Source organism: Cetorhinus maximus, chromosome 17 (assembly GCF_964194155.1).
Source record: "Cetorhinus maximus chromosome 17, sCetMax3.hap1.1, whole genome shotgun sequence".
Classification (NCBI taxonomy): domain Eukaryota; kingdom Metazoa; phylum Chordata; class Chondrichthyes; order Lamniformes; family Cetorhinidae; genus Cetorhinus; species Cetorhinus maximus.
The window spans coordinates 37,387,602-37,412,826 of NC_135895.1; the positions used below are offsets into that span (position 1 = coordinate 37,387,602).

At 46.8% G+C, this 25,225-nt stretch overlaps 1 protein-coding gene across 1 annotated transcript in view; it reads left to right on the top strand.

The window, feature by feature from the left end:
- The window catches only part of zte38 (zebrafish testis-expressed 38), a 65,270-nt gene extending 40,356 nt beyond the window's left edge, over positions 1–24,914 (top strand). Inside the window, exons 9-14 of the mRNA XM_078561906.1 lie at positions 2,519–2,754; positions 3,011–3,059; positions 13,208–13,269; positions 14,708–14,779; positions 18,078–18,194; positions 24,369–24,914. Coding sequence (XP_078418032.1) covers positions 2,519–2,754; positions 3,011–3,059; positions 13,208–13,269; positions 14,708–14,779; positions 18,078–18,194; positions 24,369–24,428 — 596 coding nt within the window. The 3' untranslated portion in view covers positions 24,429–24,914. The remainder of the gene's footprint in view (positions 1–2,518; positions 2,755–3,010; positions 3,060–13,207; positions 13,270–14,707; positions 14,780–18,077; positions 18,195–24,368) is intronic.
- Positions 24,915–25,225: the final 311 nt, after the last annotated feature.

Here is a 25,225-nt window from a genome sequence, read left to right on the forward strand (position 1 = left end):
AATAACATGATGTGGGAGTTGTCCCCCAATGGTATTTGCTAAAGTTGTGTTTTTCCTTTCCTCCATTGCCTTACAGGATTTCCACATTCTTTCTTTGCATACCATTCTTGTTCAGGGACATTTCTAATTTTATATACATAAAAACATAATACTGTGGATACTAGAAACCTGAAATAAAAATATTAGAAGTACTCAGCAGATCTGGCAGTATGAAAGGTCATGAAAAATGCATCATGAAAAGCATGAAATGTGGCCTAATTATTAACAGGGGCAGGATATGTAAGTGTAGTTTTGGAGGGGAAAGCAAGAAGTCCGGGTTTCCCTATGTACTGTGTAATTTTAACATCATGGGCTGAATTTGACGAGCCAGCGAGCGGGGATGGGGCCCACTCGCCGACGCGTAAAATGACGGGCGGTGATGTCGGGGGGAACTCCCGATGTCACCGCGACTGATTTAAATTTTCAGGAAGGCGGGAGCGCAGCAAAATCAGCTGCGCGCCCGCCTACCTGTCAATGGCCAATTGAGGCCATTGACAGGATCAATTAAGCAATTAAAGGACCTGCCCATCCAAACTTAAGGTTGGCGGGCAGGCCAGGAGCTCCAGCAAGAACTAGAAAAAACATGAAACCTCACCCACGGGCAGGATGAGATTTCATTGTCACATGAGGGGACATGTAAGGGAAATTTTATTTTTCTACTTTTATCTTTTTTACATGTAGAGCCGATCTCCCTGAGGCTGCACTTAGCCTCAGGGAGATGAGTGCGCTGTTTCGTGCGCATGCGTGAAAGAGCGCACTCCCAACTTTAGGAACCCCCCCCAGCCCACACAGGGAGCGCATAGTGCTTCCCTGCGGATGTCACTCTGGGCCTTAATTGGCCCGCCCACGTAAAATGGCACCGTGCCTCCGACTGGGCGCGCCGATCGGAAGCGCGCCTGTACGCGCCATCCCATCAACTTCCCCCCAACGAGGGGAAAATTCAGCCCCTTGTGTTTTTTCGGCCTGATAGGTTCTCTGCCCAGAATGGAAACTAGCATGTAAGGGATAATTTCTCTGTAAAACAGGTTCTCTGTTTGCCCGGAAGTCAGCCTGATTGACTTGGCTTTCAATCAGGCAGGGAGCACTCTGGAGCAGTCTGCAGGATCAGATCAGTCTGATCCACGATCCCGGAAGTGGAGGCGGGGGTGTCTGATCCCCAACCCTGTCCAGTCCTTGACCCCCGGGGGTCATGTATGGTGGGCATGGAGTCTGATGAGGGACGATGGGATGGGAGCTCCTGGCACACAAGCAAACCTGTGAAGACACTTGCCTTCTCTCCACAGTTCTCCTTGCCTCACTTCAGCTGCCAGTTTTCCATGGAGAATTTCAATATTTTAAAAGCACAAGAAGCAAATACGACATGTAATGGTTGTTCTGATGAATGGTCATTGACCTGAAACGTTAACTCTGTTTGTCTCCACAGATGCTGTCTGATCTGCTGAGTTCTTCCAGCATTTTTTGTTTTTATTTCAGATTTACAGCATCTGCAGTATTTTGCTTTTGTACAACATATAATGAGCCTTGTCCAGCCTTTGCCAATCTCCAACCTTAGACACTCCTATAGATTCTTCTGTCTATCTGCCTGTTAAATCTAATGCCTCCTCTTCCTGAAGACTCAGGATTTTCAGCAATGTTGTACTATGGCGAGAAGGCTGATAAAACAATTTTACCGGCCTGTGAGTGTAATTGAGATCTCTGCAGTATGAAGTCATGCATCCTGTGGATGAGAGGTACCTTTAAAAGAAGCGCCCTTGAAGACAAGCAGAATGAAAGGAAAAATAAGTGGCTTTAAGTAAAGAAAATTTTTGAGTGTTTTCAAATGTTGCCAGCACCCAGGTACTATGAGAGAATAAGAGAGCTAAGGCGGTGAGTGAGGTTGTTTGAGTATTTGATGATGTATATTGATGCCAGAACATTGAGTTATCTTGTCACCCTTGTGGGGACTTCAATCCCAAAAAAATCCCAGAACACTGTGCAGTAAAAATTCTGTTTAACTTATTTAATCACCATTAATCAGTGGTTTAATTCTGATCACAAAGCTAAAACATCATAACCTGTATTTCTCTTAACATTTACTGACTGACCTAATGTGCATTCCACCATTTTATGTGTTTATTTCAGATTTACATTATTTCTTTCTTTTTCCCTAATTTCTATCCTGTTTCCTTATTTCAACTGGGAAACAGACTTAAGGCCTTACACTGTTTTTGTTCTCAGTAAATGCAGTACAAGCATAAAATAATTATAAAATTCTGTGTCAATTCAAGTGGTAGGATGAGCATCTGTATTTGGTGAGAAATAAGAGCAGGTGTAATCCATTGACCCTGTTTTGCAATCTAATCAGAATATGACTGATCTGGTAAATAGGTTAACAGTAGAATTTATGAAGTACTGCCCTACATTTTAATCTTTATTTTAAATTTAATTAAATAAATAGTGGTTTAAAAAAATCAGAATCCATCTATTTTCCACTTCACAGTGACACCTCCTGATTACCAGCCACCAGGGTTTAAACAAGGCGAGTGCGATGCTGTGTGGTTTGAAGGAACCCCAGTCCATTTTAAAGTTGGTGATGTGCCCACTCCATTCCATATGATGAAAGTGCGAGTCACCACAGAGAAAGAGACAATGGAACAGCTTGAGAAAGAGAACATGCTAAATGAGGAAACTGAAACTTCACTCCAGGGAATGGAGGAAGTCAAATCTGCCCCAAATGTGAGTGCCAATGCTTACTACTGTTTATTTTGGAATGTTACTTATCTGTACAACAATGAGTTTCTACTAGAAACAAATATAACAAGAAAGATGTCTCATAAAAATTGATTCTATGGCTTCTCCAGAGCAAGAGCAACATTAGACCCTTCTAGCTTGCAGGGATGGTGTTCAAGGTTCTACAAGCATATATTATTGCTAACATGTTTTGACATGTTGCAATCAGTGTCTTAATAGTGTTTTGTTTATTTTGGTGCAGGACAGAAATACTGTAAAGGAAGATACTCCATTCTACCAAACTATTACAGGTATGATCATTTCTAGCATATGAACAAATGGGCAGTGGTTGCAATATCCAACTACCCGAGCTGCAGAAAATTTCATAAGGTTTGTTGTTTAGTGCGAGCAACAACCGTGAGTGCGAGTAGGAATTAAAGAAGATGGCCTAGAAAATCATTGGTGGCACATCTGCTTTCCAGATGCAAAATGAGTGCCTAAACATCAATATGGCGAGCATAGTGCACACACTCATTTGGAGCTGTAAGTGCACCAAAATGATGAGGCTGCTCCATAGGTATCCAGGATGCACTCAGAACTATTTAAATGTCAAATTAATCTATTTAACTAGGCTTGCCAAATTGAGTGATGGTACATCATCAGGAAGGTTGCGCTTCTCTGCTTCAGGTAACAGAGGTATCACTACATCTTGTCTCGAAAGGGATGTGGGTTAACTTTTAGAATGAAGGGGGAATTGAGCTGTTGATGAAAGAATCTTCAGATTGTCATGCAGAGTGTGTATGGTAAGATAGAATCAAGAAGGAGGAAAAGAGGATAAAGTGTGAAGAAACCCTGCATAAAATATCCTGCAGCATTGTAAGTCACAATGACCATGATTCTCCCCCTAACCAGAGTGGCCAGCATGCTTTCTTTGATGGGAAAGAGGATGTGCAGGTGTACTCAGCCTCCTCCAATGGCTGTCTCCTGCCAGGAATCATGCGCAACCTTCTGTTGCATGAAAGAAGGAAGTGTATTAGTAACCATCTTGGAGGTGTGGGGAAATGAAGAATGCAACAATGATCAGCTTATGATTATGAGACAGTGGGCGGAATTTTCTGTGCCCATTGGCATCGGGCATCATGGCAGGTGTGAGTGGACAACATGACAGGAAGGCCAAAAATCGGTTTCACGACGTTGTGAAGCCAGTTTGCAATCATCCGCTCTGCCTGTCAATGGCGGGTAGCGTTTCCTGCTGCTGTGTTGGGAATTTCATTTTAATACATCTCCGTATCATTATAAGCCTAGCTTACCAGAATCATCCTCCCCAAACGTCAAATTTACCGCCCACGTCGACGGGAAAACACAACCAGTGCAGAATACATCTTGACGTGCAGAAATCAGGACTTAGTGTCAGGGCCGTGCCCACATCGCAGACACCCGAGGAACAGAAGATGCTGGAGCCCTACAGCATCAGGACCCTGGAGGAACATGCATCGCATGCTAGGTGGATTTATATGGACATGGCTCTGCCACTAAGCAGCTCACAGAAGGTGGAATGTCACCGTTGAGGGTCTGCTCCAGGACATCAATATCTTGGCCATAGGCTGCTACAGATGATCATCAAGGGGGTGGAGAGAAAGGTGTAAGTTGGACTGGGAAGGGAAGATGTGTCAGGGGAGGTGAGGTTGGGAAGGGTGGAACGATGATGTCGGGAGGCAAGGTTGGGAGGGGGTGAATGATGGTGTCAGGGGGCTGAGGTTAGGAGGGGGGCAAACGATAATGTCAGGGGGGATGATGTTGAGAGAGGGCAACAATGGGGTCGGGGGGTGTATGGTTGTGGGGGGGAGGGAGTACTGAGGAGGAGGGTGTAACAAAGGAGATTACCGCAACTGGGGAGCAAGGTGTAAGGGAAGGAGTTCGGGAGGGGGGCGTGGGGGGCAGGACTTTGGGTGTAGGATGGAGTTCGGAAGGGGGCAGGACGTCGGGTGGAGGAAGGAGTTTGGAGGGGAGAGGGAATCCACGAGAGGAAGGAGTGCAGGGGGAGGAAGGAGTAAGGCAGGGGACGAAGAAGTAAGGGTGGAGGAAGGAGTCGGGGGGAATGTCCAGGTGAACGTGCAAAGGAGGGGTCTGTGGAGTCGATGACTACCTCCTGGGGAGCGAAATGAGGGTGGGCATAGTAGGAAGGAATGGTGAGAATGAGAGAGGGCTGAGTGAGCCAGTAGGGTGGGAGGGTGAGGGTGCAACAGTGGTGGTAAAAGGGATGGCGAGGGTGATTGGTGGGGACTTGGAGGTAGAGATGGACCCTGGGGATGGGAGGAGGAGGTTGGGGAGGTCAATGGGGATGGGATTCTTGGGAAGGTAGGGAACGTGCATGTTCACCTGGACATCCCCAAAAGAAAAGGGTTCTGGCTGGTAGGTGACGGTGGAGAGATGGAAGGTGCTGCCAGGGGAGTTGACAGTGATGAGGGAAAGGGCATGGGTGATTGGGGAGGGGCAAGGACAGGGCAGCTGAAGACAAATTTTACCAGCATCATGTTTCTAAAACCGAAAGTGAAGTGAGACTCATATTGGGTGGGAGCATGCATGGGAGTGTGATCAGTGGGTGGGCAGAGATACAGGTCAGCTCAGATGGACAGCTGAAAGAGCAGGCAGCATTGAAAATGCTCAGGACATTGAGATGAGTGTGATGGAGGAAGGATCCATGTGCACGGGAGAATGTTTGCAAGAGGCTCCGAAAGGCCTTGCCACACACACTTCTCCCTCCTGAATCACTCGTGGGCTGGCTTTGTGCAGTTGAACTGCTCATGGTGGGGAATGCAGTGGGAGGACTCACAAAGCCTGTCAATGAAGCTGGAAGACACTGGACGAAGTCGTCACAGATTTGCACTAAGTTCGGTAGTGGGTGGGTAAAATAACGCTTTACCCGACGGCTTCTCACGCCGTTTCGTCCCAAACTCACCGCATTAATTATACATTCCCAGGAAACACGTCGTTTTACCCACCACTCCATCACCTTGCCGCTTCAACATGCAGGGCACCACATTTAAAGTGCAGCCACGCACATACCTCTCAGTGATTCCAGCCCAGGACTGCTGCATGGAAGACAGGCAAGAAGAAAGGCAAAAAAACTGCAGCCTCCACGTTTCAGTGATGCGTCCCTTGAGCACCTTTTGAACGCCATGGAGACTCACCATGATGTCCTCTACCCCAGCTCTGGCTGCAGGATGGGCAGCTTAATCACCAATCCAGCATGGGAGACGGTGGTAGCGATGGTCAGCGTCAATGCCCTGCAAAAGAGGACAGCCACCTGGTGCCGCTTCAGGATGAATCATCCGTTCCGCCAGAGTAGCTCACTCTTCTCATCACTGTCAACTCACACAATCACAAATCCATCACACAGGGATCTCAAACATTCCACGCAGTGACATGTGTCCTGCTGACACACTCTTCATCTGTTTCCACACAGGAGAAACCTGCTCACATCACTCACTTTGAGGAATGTGCCATCGCACTGACTGCTGAGGACATGGACTGTGCCTGCTGTGCCGGTGAGGTCGCTGGCGAACACCCTCATGAGGATCCTGCACCACATCATCTCTCTCTTAATGCAAATGTGAATGCTCTCCTGCTTTTGACTCTGCTGACATGCACTAATTATCTCTACTTTGGTTCACAGGGAGCTCTGTCAAGCAGCCGACACCCTCAGCCAGCCAGTCCCTCAGCTCCACCCAGGTCCTCACTTCTAGCCAAGAGGACATTTCCTCCATTGAAGAGCTGGAAATAAGCAGCCTGGAAGACCCGTCACAATGCTTACCCACACCCTACACCAGCACAGAGACATACGCTTCGATGGGACCTAGATCTACAGCAGGCTCGAGTTTTTACAATCTGGTGGTGAGCGTATGGACACATGTCCGCAGGAGGAGGCAGGTTTGGCTGAGCTCCCCAGCCCTCAGAGGACTGCTGGAGAAGAGGCATTTGTGAGGTCCAAGTCAGATGATGCGCCTCTGGATTTGGCCTTCCAATTCATCCTGGAGCGTCAGCAGAAGGCATGGGAACGTCATGCAGAGCTATTGGAAGCCCTTAACAGAGTGGCATGTGAGTGCATCCACCTGCTCTCTGATGAAGTGGTGCCCCCATGTGCGTGTAAGGAGGTCTCCATGGGGAGGATGGCAGACGCCATGGAGATCCTGGTCCAGCAGAATGTGAAGATGTGTGCAGACCTGCACTCCATCATGGGAGACAAGGATGAGCTCCTGCAGTGGCAACATGAGAGGGAAACAGGGCACCTCGACATCCCTCCAGGTGTTCCTTCCCTTCAAGAAGTCAGGCCGGGGCCCCTGGGCACCCGGAGGGAGAAGGAGCGGCATCTAGACACCCCTCGATTATCCACTCAGAAATCTCAGAGGCTGTTCTCTCCCTTCAAGTCCCCTTTGCCCGTGAGCCCCTCAGCCTCGTCCTCTATCGCTGCAGAGGGAGCAGCTGGCCAACAAGTGAGTCTGGAGAAGTGTGTGTGTGGCATGGCCTTTCGGAGCCTCGTGCATGTACTCTCCCATGCACGATCCTCCACATATCACACTCACCTCAATGTCCTGAACATTTTCAATGCTGCCTGCTGGGGTTTGCTTTCAGTTGTCCATCTGAGCTGACCTACATCTCCACCCACCCAATGATCACACTTTCATGCAGCACTTGAGCTCACCACAACTGTTGTTTCACTTTCGAATTAGACAGCATGCCTTGATTCGGTTTTTCATGCGCTCCCCAGTCACCCATTTATTTTCCCCCATCACTGCTGGGCCCCCCTGGCATCATCTTCCACCTCCCCTCCATGACCAACCAGCCATAACTGTTTTCCTTCGGGGATGTCCAGGTGAACGTACACATTCCCTTCCTTCCCAAAAATCCCACCCCCATCCACATTCATCTCCCTGACCACCTCCTTCCCACCCCCAAGGTTCGTGTCTGCCTCCAAGTACCCACCAACCACCCTTGCTATCCTTTCTACTGCAACCGTCGCACCCTCACCCTCCCACCCTACCGCCTCACTCCGCCCTCGGTCATTCTCACCATTCCCTCATTCCACACCCACCCTCAAGCTCGCTCCCCAGGAGCCAGTCATGGATTCATCAGAACCCTCCCTTGCACGTTCACCTGGACATCCCCCCACCACTCCAGACCCATTTCCCCATTGGAACTCCTTCCTCCCTTGAAACCCTTCATGCCTTGGTACCCCTTCCCCACCCCCGCGCTCCACCTCCACCCCCTTGGTCCCCCCCCAACCCCGGACTCCACCCTTGCTTAGCCCTTCCTCCTTACTGACTCCTTCGGACACCCTTGCTCCTTCCGCCACCCTTGGTCCTTCCCCCCCTCCCAACTCTTTCCTCCAGCCTTACTTCTTCCACCAGCCTTAGTCCTGCCCCTTTCCTGATTCCTTTCTCCACCCTTACTTCTTCTGCCAGCTTTACTCCCTCCTCTCTCCTCACTCCTTCCTCCCCCTAGACTCCCTCCCCTCTCCACACTTCTTCTGCCCCCCAGACTCCCTCCCCTCTCCGCACTCCTTCCTCCTCCCGGACACCCTCTGCTCTCCACACTCCTTCCCCTATCCAAACTCTTCCCTTACACCTTCCATCCCCCTTACGCTTACCTCCCCAGTTGCCAACTTCTCCCCTGTTACCCCCTCTTCCACCCCAGTACTCCCTCACCCCTCCGAACTTCCCCATCCTGACACTTTCATTCCCCCCCTCCCAACCTCACCCCATCCTGACACCTCTTTCTCTCTCAGTCGATCCTAAATGTTCCTCTGCCACCCTGCGGTACATCTTCCTCTCCCAAACACAGCTGGACCTTCCTCTTCACCCCCTTGACCATCATCTGTTGTGAGCAGACCCTCAACAGAGAGGGATGATTTGGTTCAGGATCCTCACATTTGCCGCCAACCCCACTGTCGCAGGCACAGTCTACATCCTCATCAGTCAGCACGATGGCACACTCCTCAAAGTGAGTGAGAGGCCTAATGTGGGCCACTCCACCCCTCATCTGGGACCTCTCCCTGCTGTTGTGAGCCAGCTTCTCCTGCATGAAAACAGATGGAAAGTGTAAGAGCAGGACACGTAGTGCTGACCATCACTGTCACCGCCTCCCATGCTGGATTGGTGACCTTGCTTGTTGGCCTTTGCCCTGAACAGTGGTAGAGGACTTTGCGGTGTGCCTCCACTGTATCCAGTAGGCGCTCGTGGAAGGCATCACTAAATCTGGGGGCAGCATGTTTCCTCCATTTGGCAGCCATGACTTTGCAGCAGCTTCCTACCCTTTGAAGAGTGGCAGGGGTGACCTTTAAATATGGTGCCAAGTTAAATGATGGCCTGATGTGATGGTGGGGTGGGGGAATGTGAAGACACCCCGCCAGTGACCCAACATGTTCCCCGGGAATGAATGATTAATGAGGCAGAATTGGGACGATACGGCGTGAAAAGCCGCCATTGCTACCGGTGGGTAAAACATTATTTTTCCCGTCCGCTACCGCAAATCTGGGACAATTGCGCCCGAAGTGGGTGTAGTGAGGATGGAGGTGGTGGAGATGTGAGCAAAGAGTAAGAGATCAGTCTTCTTACCTTGACAACTTTGATGAGGTCATTGAACTTTTTGTAGCATTGAAATCATGTCCTTGGAGCCAAGCTCCAGGAATTGACTCCCTCTAAAACCTGTTCCCACTGGTAATGCAGATATTGTCTGGAGGGTTTTCTTCCCTCTGGCAGTAACAGGATCTCCCTCCTCTTTCTACTGCCTGGACCAGGGTTTTCAAAGCAACATCTGAGAATCTGAGGGCACAATTTCCAGATTTAGACATGTTTCCCTTGAGTTTGCATCCAGAGTGCACCTTCCACTTAAGAGGTGCAGGATGCCATTGTATCATCAAAGATGTCTAATTTGCACCCCCTGCCCAAAACGTAGTTCAACCAATGGGTAACAATGGCTGCACTTCCAACAGATTATAATGAGGTCCCAGTGTGAATTTAACATGAACAGGTGTGTGCAGTATGTGCCCTACCCCTTTTGTATGCCTGTTTTCAAATTTCTAGGCCCAAGACATCAGTTTGGTGATTTTGAACAAAAATAAATCTTGGGCCACCCTTCCGAAACTTGATGTTGGGCAGGCAGGCAATCAGAGAAAACAACAGTGTGATTTCGAGATCAGCATTCTTAGGAGTGAGTAACGGTCATTCAGCTCATTTAGTTCTTTATGGCCAACTGCAGAATAATTGTCATCTGCACCCTACTTTGGTTCTAAGTCTGCATATTCCTGACTGGATGATCTGAAACAAACACCTTTCACTCCAGACCGGGGTCAAACAAGGCTGCGCGATCGCCTCCACCTTGTTCACCATTTTCCTGACCGTCATCGTCCACCTCTTCTGACATTACCTACTACCTGGTGTCAGCATTCAGTATCGTCTGGATGAGAAGCTCTTCAACCTTGGTCGCTTCTGGACAAAAACAAAACTCACCACCATGGACATCCATGACCTTCAGTTTGCAGATGACCATTGCGTGATGGCTCACTCTGTACAGGACATGCAAAGGATGCTTGACCTCTTCAACTCCTTGTATAAGAGGCTTAGCCTGTCCTTATGCATCGCTAAGACAAAGTTCCTTCACCTACCTTCCCCTGGCCAGTTGAGCATCCCCTGCTCCATCCACATAGATGGGGTGGCTCTGGAATATGTACAGCACTTCCCTTATCTCGGCAGCCACCTCTCTCAAGGGACTAGCATCGATGAGCAAGTCCAACACCAAGTCAACTGTGCCAGCTCTGCCTTGTTCAAGCTGTGCTAACGTGGCTTTGACAACAGGGACAGGGTCCTTTAGAAGTCAACAAAGGTTCTGGTTTATAAGGCCGTTGCGTTGACCACCCTCCTCTATTGCAGTGAAACATGGACTGTCTACCAACGCCACATTAAGATCCATGAGAGCTTCCATTAGCGGTGCTTCCATTAAATCCTGGGGATCAAATGGAAGGGCCGCCAGACTAACACGAGTATCCTCCGTGAAGCTGCATCTACCATTATTGAAGCCTTGCTCCTGCGGAACCACTCTGATGGACGGGCCATTGCATCCGGATATCCGAAAACTGCCTCCTTCAGCAGGTTCTCTTCTCACGGCTCTCCGTTGGCCAACACTCAAATGGCAGCCAAAGGAAAAGGTATAAGGATATGCTCAAGATCGCCCTAAAGCATGGGAGGCATTAGCACCACTGACTGGGAGGAGGATGCTGCCGATCGCCCGTCATGGCACTACCTGGTCCATCAAGGCGCAATCCACGTCGAGGCTCAGCAACTCGACAGCGAGGCAGAACAGCAGCAGCAGAGGAAGGAGAAGGAAGCCATTCCAGGGCTATGATTTCCACTCCCCATCAATGTGCCCCCACTGCGGAAGAACATGTGGATCCAGAATTGGGCTCCTTAGTCATCTGAAATTTCACCAAGCCTGACGGATGTCATCCTTGGTTTTGAGGGACCACCGACGACAACGATGAGCAACTATCCTTTCTCAAAGCCTGAAATGGTTGCTGTTCTAGAAGAGTGCTGTTTAAGAAATAATTTTCATTACATACGCTGCAGCAAATTTTGTTTTATATATATTGGAACACTGCATTTTTTTTCTTTATTCTTTGATGGGAAGTGGGCGTCAATGGCAAGGCCAGCATTTATTGCCCATCCCTAACTGCCCTTGAACAAGCCCTTGAGCGGCTTGCTAGGCCATTTCGGAGCACAGCTAAGAGTCAACCGCATTGCCATGGGTCTGGTGTCACATGTAGGCCAGACCAGGTAAGGATGGTAGATTTCCTTCCCTGAAGGACATCAGCGAGCCAGATGGGTTTTTACGACAATTGATGATGGTTTCTAGCTTTATAGTCGAGATATATTTATTAAATTTAAATTCCACCAGCTGCTGTGGTGGGATTTGAACCCATGTCTCCAGAGGATTAGTCTGGAACGCTAGATTACTAGTACAGTGACATTACCATTACACCACTGTCTAAATGAATGCATGTAATTTTCAGTAAAAGAAGGAAAAGATCTGTATAAAACTGATTTGCAAGGGCATCAAGACAAGCTAACTCCTATGAGTAAAACTGCAGTTGACATTTACTGTGATTGTGGATGATGATAATAAAAAGTTATAGTTTGAGTTAGGTGACTAGCCACATCCATTGAAGGATAACTATGTAATGTTCTACTACATCAATATATACACAAATGTTAATGTCCAGCAATTAATTAGAAAATGTGTAATCTGTCAAGCCCAGTGAAGGCATGCCCTATTCATAACTTCAAACCTCGACTGTGGTTCCTGTCGAAGCTGCTGGAACTTTCTTTTATATTTTAAAATTCAAAGGTGGTTAATCTGGCTGCCAAAGAGTCAGGTGACCTTTGCAACTTCAACACAACCCATCTTAAGCTTCCAGAAAGTTCCAAATTGAATCATACTGGGGGAGGGCCTCCCTGCCTTGAATGGACATGTCGTGACAGCACCCCTTTGTGGAATTCACATCTGCCATTGTTTGAAGTTTACTCCAAACACAGAATCGATAAACCTCTAGACTTCTCATCTCCAAGATCAATGCTTCACAAAAGAAATCTGCGAGACCAGTTATCTACAAGTTAAGTGTGAAAGACCATCATCCATCTCCTATTGTGCAGTGGTGTATTTGGAGTTCCAAAACATTCTGGTTATATAATACCAGTATTGTTCATGTGACCAAAACTGGCTTGAGATAACGGGTTTTATCTAAAGACCAAGAAAGCAAGGCCTGGGCAGCACACAAAATGACTGACAGGACAGCAGCTGCAGAAAAGGCATTGTCATCTTTGCCTTTTAAGAACCTGGAGGCTGTAAAATCTTTTTAAAACTCCCAGCCTGATTCCTAAATCTAAGTCCACCTGTAAAGAAATTGGACCTCTTGATACGAAAGCCACAAGTGCCTAACTTCATGATCTGCTGAACATTCATCTCTTTGAGGGAATCCTACAATAATCCTGATATCCAACTTCAGCTATCTGAACTTGTCCAAGCTCCAACTGAAGAGTAGGAAAGACTTCATTCTTCACTGGACCCGCGAAGTATGTTTTTCCACAACAAACTAGACACGTGAACAATGTACTATTATTTTGTTTACAATTTGTAAAGGCATACTATTTTCTTTAACTGTACCCTCCTGGTGTGTGTGGGAGTGATTGACTTTTTTTGACTTTCAGGCTGAATGTGTGAGTAAATAATGCTCTTTATTTAATCCCAAGAAAGCTTGCTGCTGTTAATTCTAAATTAACCACACATACTCCAGGGCTTTACAACCTATGTCCCTTTCCACACTGTAAGGGGAGGGGAATTGGGGGTTTCAGTTTATCTCTCTTCCTGGTCTGAAACAAATCTTTTGGTGTTTTTCATATTTTAGAAGCTCATTCTGAACTTCAGAGAAGCGTAACTAATGAGCAATCAATCAGTGAGTCGGAGAAAGAGGTATTGTTATTTTAGCTATAGTTTAAGAAATTTAAATAAATAATCTGGAAGTCACAAGGACAAATAGAAAGAACTTTCATTTATATTTATACAAAATATGTAAAAAGTAAGCATATTTTGTGTTTATTAAAATAAGAGTTGTCAGTACTGAGTATTGGAATGTTTCCCTATTGTTTGGAGCAGCCACTCTAAAGCAGTGAAGGGAGTTTTCCCACAGTCATGGCCAACATTCCCCCTTCAACCAACACAATCAGAAGAAACATACAAATTGGCTACTATGTTTGCCTGCACAGAAAGTGTCACACTTCGAAGTAATTCACTATGTGAATTCCTTTGAGACATTTCGTAAAGAAGTAATAAGATACTGAATAATTGTAATCTTAAATTGGCGGTTATATACTTGGGCAGTTATACAATTAATTCACAACATAGATTATGACTTGGTGATAGTGCAAAAAACATTTGCATAAAAAGCACAACTTCAACAGAGCAATTTCATCTATGTATATCAGCATATTGTAATATCATAATATTCTTAGTTACATCTCACTTGATCCTTCAATTATTAAATTTTATCAACAACCCAGATTTTGCTGTAACAATGACGACGAGGTTAGTGGAGCAAATCTGCCGCAGCTTCTGGCGTCCACACATGCACAGTTATACTTGGAAATCCAGAAGTAGCTATCAGAGATAACCTGCTCCTCCAAAGGGTGCACTATTGCAGTCCTCACCAGTAGACATTCACTGTAATGACATGAAGTTGGACTGCCTGTGCATTAAACCTGCACTAAAACCAGCTAAAAAAGTTAAGGCTAATGTATTCAGAAGTAACTGGGAGAGAAGTTCATTCATTTGGTGTGACTTCTAGTGAATGATATTCTCCCCAAGTGAATTTTTAACAACAGAATATGTGATAATTATTGCTGAACCACCTCTGGCCCTGAAAAAATTATTTCACATGAATGAGATCTCATTCCCTCAGAAGAAAATCAAAGTTGCAATACATTAATTTTAGAAAAATAATAATTCAAATAAATTTTTCTTAGTTTTCTGTTTTTCTCTTTTATTTCTCTCCCTTAGTCCCATCGGTATGTCTAAGAGTTTACCTCATTTCCTGTACAATAATTTAAATGTCATTTATAGTTCCTATTTTTTATTTGCTGGTTTACCATCTGCGTGTCTCAGTGAGAATGCTTCAACCTGATTAGTTGATGAGCCTTGCAGTTGCTTGCTTTGCTTTCATATGTTATAAATACCCTGCAGAGGGCATCGCCCTGGACCTAACACTGGATTCGTAAAAATCTCTACTGACAAGCCTGTGTAAAGTCGCTGGGTAACTATATGTGAGGTGAACAGCCGCTGAGAACAAACTCCAGATCATTGTGTACTGTAATATCAACTTTGCATTTGTCTTATGGATTCTCTTATCTTTTAGATAAAGCAGTTGGTAGCAAAGGCAGCAGAGCTCGATGTTTCAGGCAAAAGGACAAAACTTAGAAAAGTGCTGGTCAGTAGTCTGCAATATCTCACTTGAACTATTTTCCCCTCTTCCATCCTTAATACTTATTACTTCCAGGCATTGTGCTCCAATCTAAAGAATAGAGAGGTTAACATCACCAGTTAATCCATAGGTAGCTTTCCTGAAAATGTTCTTGGTTCACCTAAGAGAAGGCGTTTTTATTATGCAAAGAGTTTAATGTTTGTTGTTTCCTCCTAATCTGGGATGCTTTGGGGGAATTTTCCTGGTTGTGTGGAGGCAGGACTGGGAACAATGTCGGAGCATAGCTAGTCGGATTGGGCATATAGACGCATTCACATCTCTGAGTGATCTTGCTGAAGGCAGGTTCAGTGTGACAGAAGCTACACGCCTGCAGTGGCAGGTAGCCAATTAGGCTTATTAATAGGCTAATAGGGGGGAAGGTTATGACGCCGCAGGGATCTTCCCAGCATCAGACAGGCTCGCTGCTGAGGCTGGAACCCAGAATTGAACTGGAGGGGGCCTCCCAACGGCAGACTGAGGAGCCATTAATGTCTTCTCTCCATCGTCGCAGGTTGGACCTGCTGGGATGAAACAGCCACAGCCTCGACCACAAGCGATCCTGTTGAGGAGTTACTCCTCCTTAATGATGGCCTGACAGCCATGGCAATGCGTGAGTTTAAATTTTTTTTTTTTGCAATGCTGTAGAGAAGTCCTACATCATGAGGTGCCCTCGTGGTCTCCTGCTTGTCTTGTCAACACCCACTTCTTCTAGTATGGCCGCCAGATATACACCACAGTAGGCCCCCTGATGAAAGGTCACGATCTGAAACGTTAACTCTGTTTCTCTCTCCACAGATGCTGCCAGACCTGCTGAGTATTTCCAGCATTCTCATGTACTTTTCCTGAACAGAAAAGACTACCTCTCACTGAATGTTCAGCTGGTGTGTAACCAGATGAAGCGCATTTTCTAGGTATGCGCTCGGTTCCCAGGCAGCTGTCATGATTCCTCCACCCGGAAGGAAAAAGCAGTTCGGGTCAGTACTCATAGTTCCCAGTTTTTACTGGTGTTCCATTTTAAGGTATACAAGATCAATTCGAAACCAGTATTCCTATTTCCCAGTTTTTACTGTTTTTTCTTTCTGGGCATCCTGTGGGAGTCCCAGGTGCCACACCTCTTCAGGCCAGCATCCAGATTCTGTGGGCGGCTGCTGGAGAATAAGGGATAACCTATGATGAAGTGGCTCCTGACGTCCATACGGTACCCAGAAATCCATGTAGAAAGGCACTTCAACCAGAGCCATCTACTAATATGAACCTGAATTGAATAGACTATTAGCATCTTGAAGATGCACTTTTTCCTCCTCGACCCATTGGGTGGTGCCCTCTAGCAGAAGCCAGTCAAGGTGTATCATATTGTGGTCTGTTGTGTGCTGCATAACATGACAATACAAAGAGGATGAAGCTGAGGACCTGGAATGCCACTCTTCCTCAGAAGAGGATAGAGAGAAGAAGAAAGAGGAGGTTGAGGGTGACGCTGCAGGGATCCTGGTGCCCATGCATTGGAGGAAGACTGCCAAGGCTGTCTCAGGCCTCACGACAATCGACAGGCTGGCCCGGCCACAAGGGCGATGCTAATTAAGCAGCGTTTCACTTGAGTGCCTCTCAGGCCCATGACAGATCACTCTACAACTTGCCTCCCATCAGAGAAATTTCTCCAGTGAGCATACACATCTGAAGGATCACATTGCCACCCAAAGACGTTAACAATGGGATCTCCATTGCCCCATGTAAACAAACTATATAACCCCAACAAGACTAAAGGCCCCGTCCCACCCCATAACCTTCAGTTTGCTTTTCTCAACAAACTTTAAAACACACAAGTCTGATTGAGATCATCAAAAACGATCATTATTACAAGATAAATCAATGACAAAACAAGAGAACTTCACCTAGGTAACCTTTAGGTGCAATTAACCACATAGCTTCTTGTTTTCACGCACACACTCCTACACCCGCTCCCTTGTCTCTGCATTCAGCTGAGATGCCCATGTCTTCTGTCCTTGTAGAGGTGCCTGTGGGGCTCTCCCATGGGCTACTGCACCTACATCATTCCAGGGACTGCCTCAGTCACAGGGTCTTGCAGCATGGATGGTTCCATGCTCCCCCTTCTAATCCAGATTGAGGTCCAACTGAGGTGACTGTGGCTACACTGGTGGATGATACAGAGGGATTATGTGATGGTGCAAGCTTCTGTGGAGTCTTCCCATGCTAGGAGGTCAGCAATGTCTGTGCAGGACCACTCTCCTCCACCTTCACTGCAAGCCTTATGGGGAGGCATAAGAAAGGGGTAATGAGAACTCAGGCAACTCAGCAGGTGCATCAGCCTCATGGATGACAGCAGTCAAAGAACCACAACGCACATTGGACTGTCATCGTAGTGACGCAAGCTGGCACTTGTACTGACAATGTTAGGGAGAACTATGGGCACTCAGTCTGCTTAGCTCATGTGCATGCTGCTGCATACGGAGTTAGAGGCCTGTCACATGGGTGATGCTTGCCACTCATGCCATTATCCTGTGAGTCATGCTTGAAGGGTCCATGGAGGCTACCACTGTCTCCATGGCAGACATTCTCACTGTGCCTTGCACCACCATTCCATTACTGTTGGAGTTGGACTGCTCCATCATATCCACTATTTTTAAACGCTTTAACCTCTCACCTGACCCAAACCCTTTTTGAGATTAAAATTTCCCTGTTGTCTCTGTGCTATTATATGAGAGAAACACATCTGTGGTTGCCCACTAGGCATCTTAACTATTTAAGGAGCAGCAGAGGCCAGTTGATCCCAACAAGGAGGTAAATTGAATGGCACTGTATTCACATGAACACTGAGTGGTCAAAATAATTTCGTGAATGAGATTGGTAGAAAGGAGGAAGCAGATGAAGTTCTTTTTCTCCTTACCAAGCATAAGTTTGATCTGTGACAACGCAAAAGAATTAAAATATATTTTTCATAGGGACAAATAGAAGATTAATCTGGTTGCATCAAATTAATCATGATATGTGTGTTGAGGATTAAAATTTCACCGCATTATGTAACAAGGTTTAATTACTGTAGTTTGCTCTTTCAATTATAATTGTGAGGAGAACAGAAAATTATTTAAGACCGTAATTAAGCTATTGTACTGTTCTTGAAAGAAGACTTTATCCTAAAAATTCAATTGTACAATATTTTAATGCCTGTATCTGTGAGTTGTATTTGCTAATGGTTGTTACCATACTGTTCAAAACCATAAGTATATATGTAATGGGCTTTCACTGTTAGGTACAAAGGAATGACTTGCAGGATAATGGCAAAGTACATGAGGAACCTCAAAAGTTGAGCACTACACAGGCCATAAAAGCTGTCCGAGCCAAAAAACCAATCTCTGAACTTGATCATGTGAGTGAAAAAACTTGATCAATTTTTCTGTTTGTTCATTTTGTTTTAGTGGTTAAATTTGAACTAGTTCATGCATAAATAGATAAACACTTATTCCTCACCATTTCTGGGCACATACGGTAGAGAAATGGCATGTTGGGGAAACAGTATTTTGCCTTTAAATGGCTACCCTCTAACTTTCCTTGGACTTCTGCAGCTTCTATGTTATCTATCTTAAGTCACCACTGGCTTGATTTGGATATGTCAGAGTCAAAAACCAGTGGCAAAGCATCTCCAAGTTTCCTGGAATTGTACTGGTGTTGCACTCAGGAAAGTTCCACTGTGTTCCATGAGATCCAGCAGCTGTCAGGATCAGTTTGATTCAAGGCGGAGGTGAGGAGTTCTTAACACAGAATAGCCTGGAGATCTCTGAATACAGATTTTTCAAATAGGAAATCTTGTTTTGCCATTCTGTCCACAGACTCTGACTGCTGCTCAGAGTCAGGCCACTGGCATATTTCACACCTCCGTTATTCCCCATCTCTATCCACTGTCATTTCATAAACATGTATGGCATTCCCTATATGCATACTCGTTAAGGAATATAGCACCATAGGATTGAGTAAAGGAGACTCGTTGCTATGTTTGATCTCAGGAAAGGAGTGTAAAAGCTATGAATGGAATGAAATTAAGGTGCAGTGCTTTACAGGGATGATAGGGCAACAGTGTAAGTGCTCAATCAATAACCTGTCATTGGCAAGATGCCACCAACCTCTTGTCAATAAGCTGAATGTCTTCATATGAACTCCATACCCTTTCCCTTGAAGCAGGTGAAGTATTCGATGTTGTGAAACCCCACCCCTTCTTGTGTCCTCTCTGTGTTGGGAATTGTGTGCCAATTTGTCCTGCAAAAAGATAAGGTGATCGAGGGGTAAGGCTAGCAGTTGAGGAGTATGCACCAAGTGGCATGGAAGATGTGGGGTGTGGGGCTGTTAAAGTGGAGGAAGGAGTTTTTGGATTGTACATGTGTGTAATTGCTGTGATTGGAGCTGGGTAGTGTAAAATACCAAGTTCAAGCCCTATCTAATTAGAATGCAGTGTGATGAGTTAATTGCGAAAATGTTGCTTTAAGAGGATGAAAAGAATGCTGATGTCCAAGGTGGGCAAGGAAGAAAAAGAAAAAGTGTACAGACTATTACTATTGTGCCTTGCTGTGGATGTAGAAATCCTGGCGGTAGTGTCCTGCAGTCCTGGAGCTGAAGGAATTGGCAATCATTGCCAGTCCCAACCCACTCACACCCCTGCACCCAACCCCCACCATCGTTCCCTCAGTTCCAGGTGGCCTAAGTGATAATTCTGGGTGACTCAATGACACCTACACCCAAGACTTTGTTCATCCAGTTTGTCCAGTCTTTGATGCCCCCCATGAAAATTTGGAGGTTCGAATGTGTCAAATTGTGTATCTAACTTGGGGCCATGCCTTACTTCCCTCTGTGTTCAGTTGGTGCTAGAAATGTGCATAAAGTAAAATAAAAATATGACTAAGACATGGAGTTTGATTATTAGAGAGTGAAGCCAAGATTTTTCACGTCTGACAGATACATATAATATATGTGTGTGTACACTGATTTAAGATGCAACGCAATTCTCTACACATTTTAGTTCTATTAAAAATGAATCAAATTAGAATGGAAGGATAATAGGAGTTTTTTTTTAAACTTACACGTATGGCTACATTCCCAATTATTTCTTACTTTTGCATTACTTATTTAAGTACAGTGTGGTTATTTCTTTCTTGGAATTCTCACAGTGGTCCTTTGATAAGAAAATTATAAATTTCCTCTTTTCCTCCCTTGCTGCCATTAAGTATGACATTGTGGAATTTCCACCCATTCTCTACTTGCATCCCAGATTCTGTCCCAGTTCCCCAAATTCTCAACATTTAAATATTATGACATCATCTGTGCCATTTACAGCACGCCGGAGGCACCTGACTCAGGTTAGGGTTTAGAAAGCGGCTCATGACCACCTGTGAATCTTCAAAGATTTATAAAAAGCGGCCAAATTTTTTACTAAGATAGTTAAAGACTGTAGTAGGGAAACTGGGCCTCAACATACTTAACAACACTACCTCAGGGATGCACAGAGGATTCCTTTGCATACAACATTCCTCGGTGGCAAGTGAAGGGAAATATACTCATGTGCATGTATAGCTACTTTTCCTCTTGTGACTCAATTTCTTCATTTGTATTTTAATACACCCAGTCCTAAATTCATGGGAAATTTTGACATGAGAAAAAAGGACAGGGAGCTGAATTTTCCCAGAATTGCACTAAGTGCGGTAGCAGGTGGGTAAAATGGAGTCCTACCCACCACTGAAAATGGTGGGTCTTCATGCCGTATCTTCCCGAGCCCACCTCATTTATATATTCACTCCCATGAAACACACCTTTTCCATGGCAGGCGGGCTCTCATTCGCTGTTGCATCACGCCGGCCGCCATCTTTAAAAGGCAGCCACTAGCAAAGCACTCATCGCCACCAGTTCACCACCACTGCCTGGGAGACAAAGCCTTCAAAGGCAAAATGACTGCAGCCACCCGCTTCAATGACAGGTCCCTCGAGCGACTGCTGGATGCTGTGGAGGCCCGCAGGAATGTGCTCTACCCCCTCTCTGGCCACAGGATGACTAGCAATGTCACCAACCCGGCTTGGGAGGTGGTGGCAGCAGTGGTCAGTGCCAACGCCCTTCAGAAGAGGACAGCCACCCAGTGCTACAAAAGGATGAATGATGAGCTCCGTTCTGCTGGGGTAAGTCACTCTTTTCATTACTCCCAGCTCACACACTCACAAACTAATCATACACCCACAGGGCCCTCACTCATTGCCAGTTCAAGGGATATCACCATTCACTCTTTCACACACACAATCATTGTCCTCATCCCGTCCACGGGACCATTCACAACCCACACAGGCCAGGCATACTTATCATCTGGCCTGGCAGGTGTCCTGATACACTCTCCCCATCTTTATCCACACAGGACAAACTGGCACACAACAGGAGGGAAAGGCCGCAGACAGGTGGTGGGATGCCGGAATTCAAAGTTCTCACAGAATTTGAAAACAGAGACATCCAGCTGGCCGGCGATGACCGGGACCAGTCCTGTGCAGACGGCGATGTCGGCGCTGCTCTACCAAGTGAGAATCCAGCAGTGCAACATCCATCAGATAACCATGCCGTGAGTGACGTGTCCTCTTTCACAGGCCACTGCCATGCACTAATTATCTCCCCTTGCTTTCACAGGCACATCTGGGAAGCAGCAGACAGAGTCCACAACCTAGAGCCTCCAAGCAAGCTCCGAAGAAACCTCCAAAGAGGAACCTGAAGGCACTCTCCCTGAAGTCCCATCACAGCACTCACCCACACCCTCCAGCTTCACAGAGACACACCTCAGTGGGACCTAGCTTTAGAATAGCCTTGGGACTACAATCTGAGCACATCGCACTTTCTGATCCACAGCAGGCGGAGGCAGGGACTTCCCAGGTCCCCGGCACTTGGAGGACCGCTGGAGGCCAGAACGTTGCTAAGTCCAAGTCAGATGATGAGCCTCTGGACTCGGTCGTCGCACAATTGCTGGAGTTGCAAAGACAAGCTCGGGAACATCAAGAAGGGATGGCCGCTGCACTCCTCAGATTGCAAGGCATGATGGAGTCCGTGTGTCTTCAGGCTGAGGCGATAGCGCAGGCATTGCAACGCACTGAGCTCAATAATGGCAAGATGGCGGCCGCCATGGAGACCTTGGTCCAGGACATCACTCCTGCACTGCAGACCTAACTCCATCGCTGATACCATAGTTGACCTCCAACAGTGTGTGCACGAGAGGGGTGCTGGGCAGCTCGATCTCACTCCAGCTACTCCTTCCACTCACCGAGTCAGTCAGGGACCCTAGGGCAGGAGGATCAGCAGGTGCACACTCCGGGGCCATCCTTCCAGGCGGCTCTGGGAGTGACTGGCCCATCTAACTCCCCTCTTCCTGTGACCTCCGCAGCTCCAGCTTCACAGGACAAGGAGGATGCCATTGCCACATAGCAGGATCCCGAAAGCAGGCCAGGGCCCTCCAAGTCTCAGCCCTCCAGAGGATGCCCGCCAAAGTCATCACAGTCAGGAGGTTGCCTCCACCTCCGCTGTGGATGTCCGGGGAGCACCAAGATGTAGTGGCAGGGTTAGGACAGTGAAGGAGAATTAGTTGCACAGCCTGGGCACGGGTGTTAATCACTTGTACATGATGTTCACTATTGGCAATAAACTCCCAAGAATGTCTCCCTGCCTATGGCTTCTTGTTCTGATGAGCAGTGTTCTTGTCACTCAATGTGAAAGCTTTCTGCAGAAAATATAAGGCAGGTGTCTCAGTCCAGGACCTCTTCCCTGTGCTCTTTGTGGCCTTCAGACCACAGTGATGGTCAAGCCGCATACTTCCAGGAAACATTACTGTTGCCTGCACCTCGGCAGTGCTGGTCATTGCTGTCAGAATGTAGTGAGCAGGCGCCACAGGATTCTCTCATTATGTCTGCGTAGTCTCAGCACCTTTAAGGTGGGGCTGGCCCCCATCACACCAGCATCTGTGACCAGTGATGCTGTGCACCAGCTCCTGAAGGGCTGAGGTGCTGAAGGCAGACACAGCATCAGATGCATCTAAAGTTTCATGGCTGTGTCTCTGAGATAGCCCTGATCATGGAGTGCAAGCGAGCTGCTCTCGGCCAGATAGGAGTCAGACATTCTTAGTGGCCATATGAAGATCTATGGAGTGTCCTCACTGCACGTTGTCATCATCCTCCTGCGATCGAGCGACTATTAGAGCCTCCACTGCTTCTCCATGAAAGGAGCATTCTCACAGAGGGTATTGGCGCTGAGATAAGCCAGACTGGAGTCAAACATTCACAACTGCGAAGTGAGGATCTACAGGGATACCTCACTGCATGTCGTCATCATGCTCCAAACATCTGGCAGCTATGAGGACCTCCCGAGTGTGCTTGCTTTGACTAGCCAGTGCGAGAGCTTCATGCCTGTCGTCACCACCGAGGACTCCCTCACCCTCATCCCCGTCAGCACCCTCCTCATTGGAGGAGACATGAAGCTCCTCCATCTCCTTCTCAGCCAGCTCCTAACCCCGTTGCAGCGCCAGGTTGTAAAGGCCGCAACAGGCGATGACGACCCGTGACACCCTTTGCGGACTATATTGCAGAGCTCCACCAGACCAGTCCAGGCACTGGAACCGCATCTTCAGCATCCCAATGGCCTGCTCACTAAGTTGCGAGCTGCTGCATGGGCCTCATTATTGCGTTGCTCTACTGCAATCTGAAGCCGCCACACGGGTGTCATCAGCCATGGCCTCTGTGGGTAGCCCTTGTCCCCAAGGAGCCAACCCTGCAGCCTCTGTGGACCCTGGAAGACTGCAAGGATCTGCGAGCGACTCAGGATGTAGGCGTCGTGCACACTCCCTGGAAACCGTGCGCATACCTACAGGATGCGTTTCTGGTGGTTGCATACCAGCTGCACGTTCAGTGAGTGGAAGCCTTTGTGGTTGATGAAGTCCACTTAGTGTAGTGATGGAGACCTGAGCGCCACATGTGTGCAGTCAATCGCACCCTGCACCTGTGGGAATCCCGAGATCAGGGCAGATCCAATGGCCCTTGCTTCCTGGCTGCCCTGGTCCCGGGCGAAATGCACATAGTTGCGTGCCATGGAGAAGATGGCATCTGTGACCTCATGGATGCATTTGTGGGTGGCGGATTACGAAATCCCACAGAGGTCACCCGTGGAGCCCTGAAAGGAGCCACTGGCATAGAAACGCTGTCGTGAAATGGGTCCCGCCATATTTTCCGCACAAGTCACCTATCAGCCCACTGCCGGTGGGCTCAGAAAATTCTGCCCAAGGTCCCAATATAATTGGGCCCTGTCTCAATTTCTGCAGCTGTCTACCCAGAATACACTGTTCTTATGTCTAAACAGAAATTCAGGTCCAGTATCATTTGTCACATACTTTTATTAATGGTACATGTTGCGACAAAAAAAAAAGAATTTTCTGTTAGTTAACAAGAAGGGTTTCACTAAAAAAAATGCTCATACATTACATATTGTGATGTAACAAAATAGCTCTTAGCTACTGTTCTCATGTTCTGTCTCCATTTCTTGACAGACAGCATTTGATTCTGTTGTGCTTCAAGAGAAGATTACAAAGAGAAGGAGAAAAAATTGAAGAGCGTTCTGATAATATTGGACACAATTTATTATTCATGAAAACATTAATTAACTGTTAATTTAGTTAGCTTTTTAATATATTGAATTGCATGTCAACACAATACATTGTTACCCAAAATTTCATTAGTCGTTGGTACTACTTTGGTTACAAACTGTATTTGGGGTAACTCTATGGTGAAGTAATACATCGCAGTCATATAAGTTTTGTCACATGTTTCTTAAACTTTTTAAAGGATACTTTTCTGTGATGAACATATCCAGTAAGAGTTTATCCAGCATTAGTATTTGGGAATTAGGATAGTTGTAAGATAATAAATAGGAGTCAATTTAGTTTTGAAGTTAGGCAGAAATTTGAAGCATTAAATTGATTTCCGTGCATCAGACCATGGGCTGCATTTTACCCCCGCCGGGCGTGTTTTCGGCGGGGAGACACGTAAAATAAGGCAGGTGCCTATCCCACCACCTTCCTGCCCATCCTTGAATTCAACCCAAAATACAGGGTGGTGGGCAGGCGCCGAACTCAACTGCTCGCCCACCATATTTAAATAGATAATTGTTACCAAGCCAACTGACCCCAATAATACATTACCCACGCCATAAAACGTTTGGTAGCCCAATTTTTTAAACAAATTCTTCAAAAGGCAGGAAGGAAGGGGATTCTATCTTCGGGGGCTGCCCTTTATGGATTGGGGGGGCCGGCTCTGCTAAGATAGAAACCCTCCGCCCCCCCTCCTTTCTTCCTACTCACCTACTGCCTTAAACTCACTAAACCCCCTGCCCTCCTCCCTAACCTGC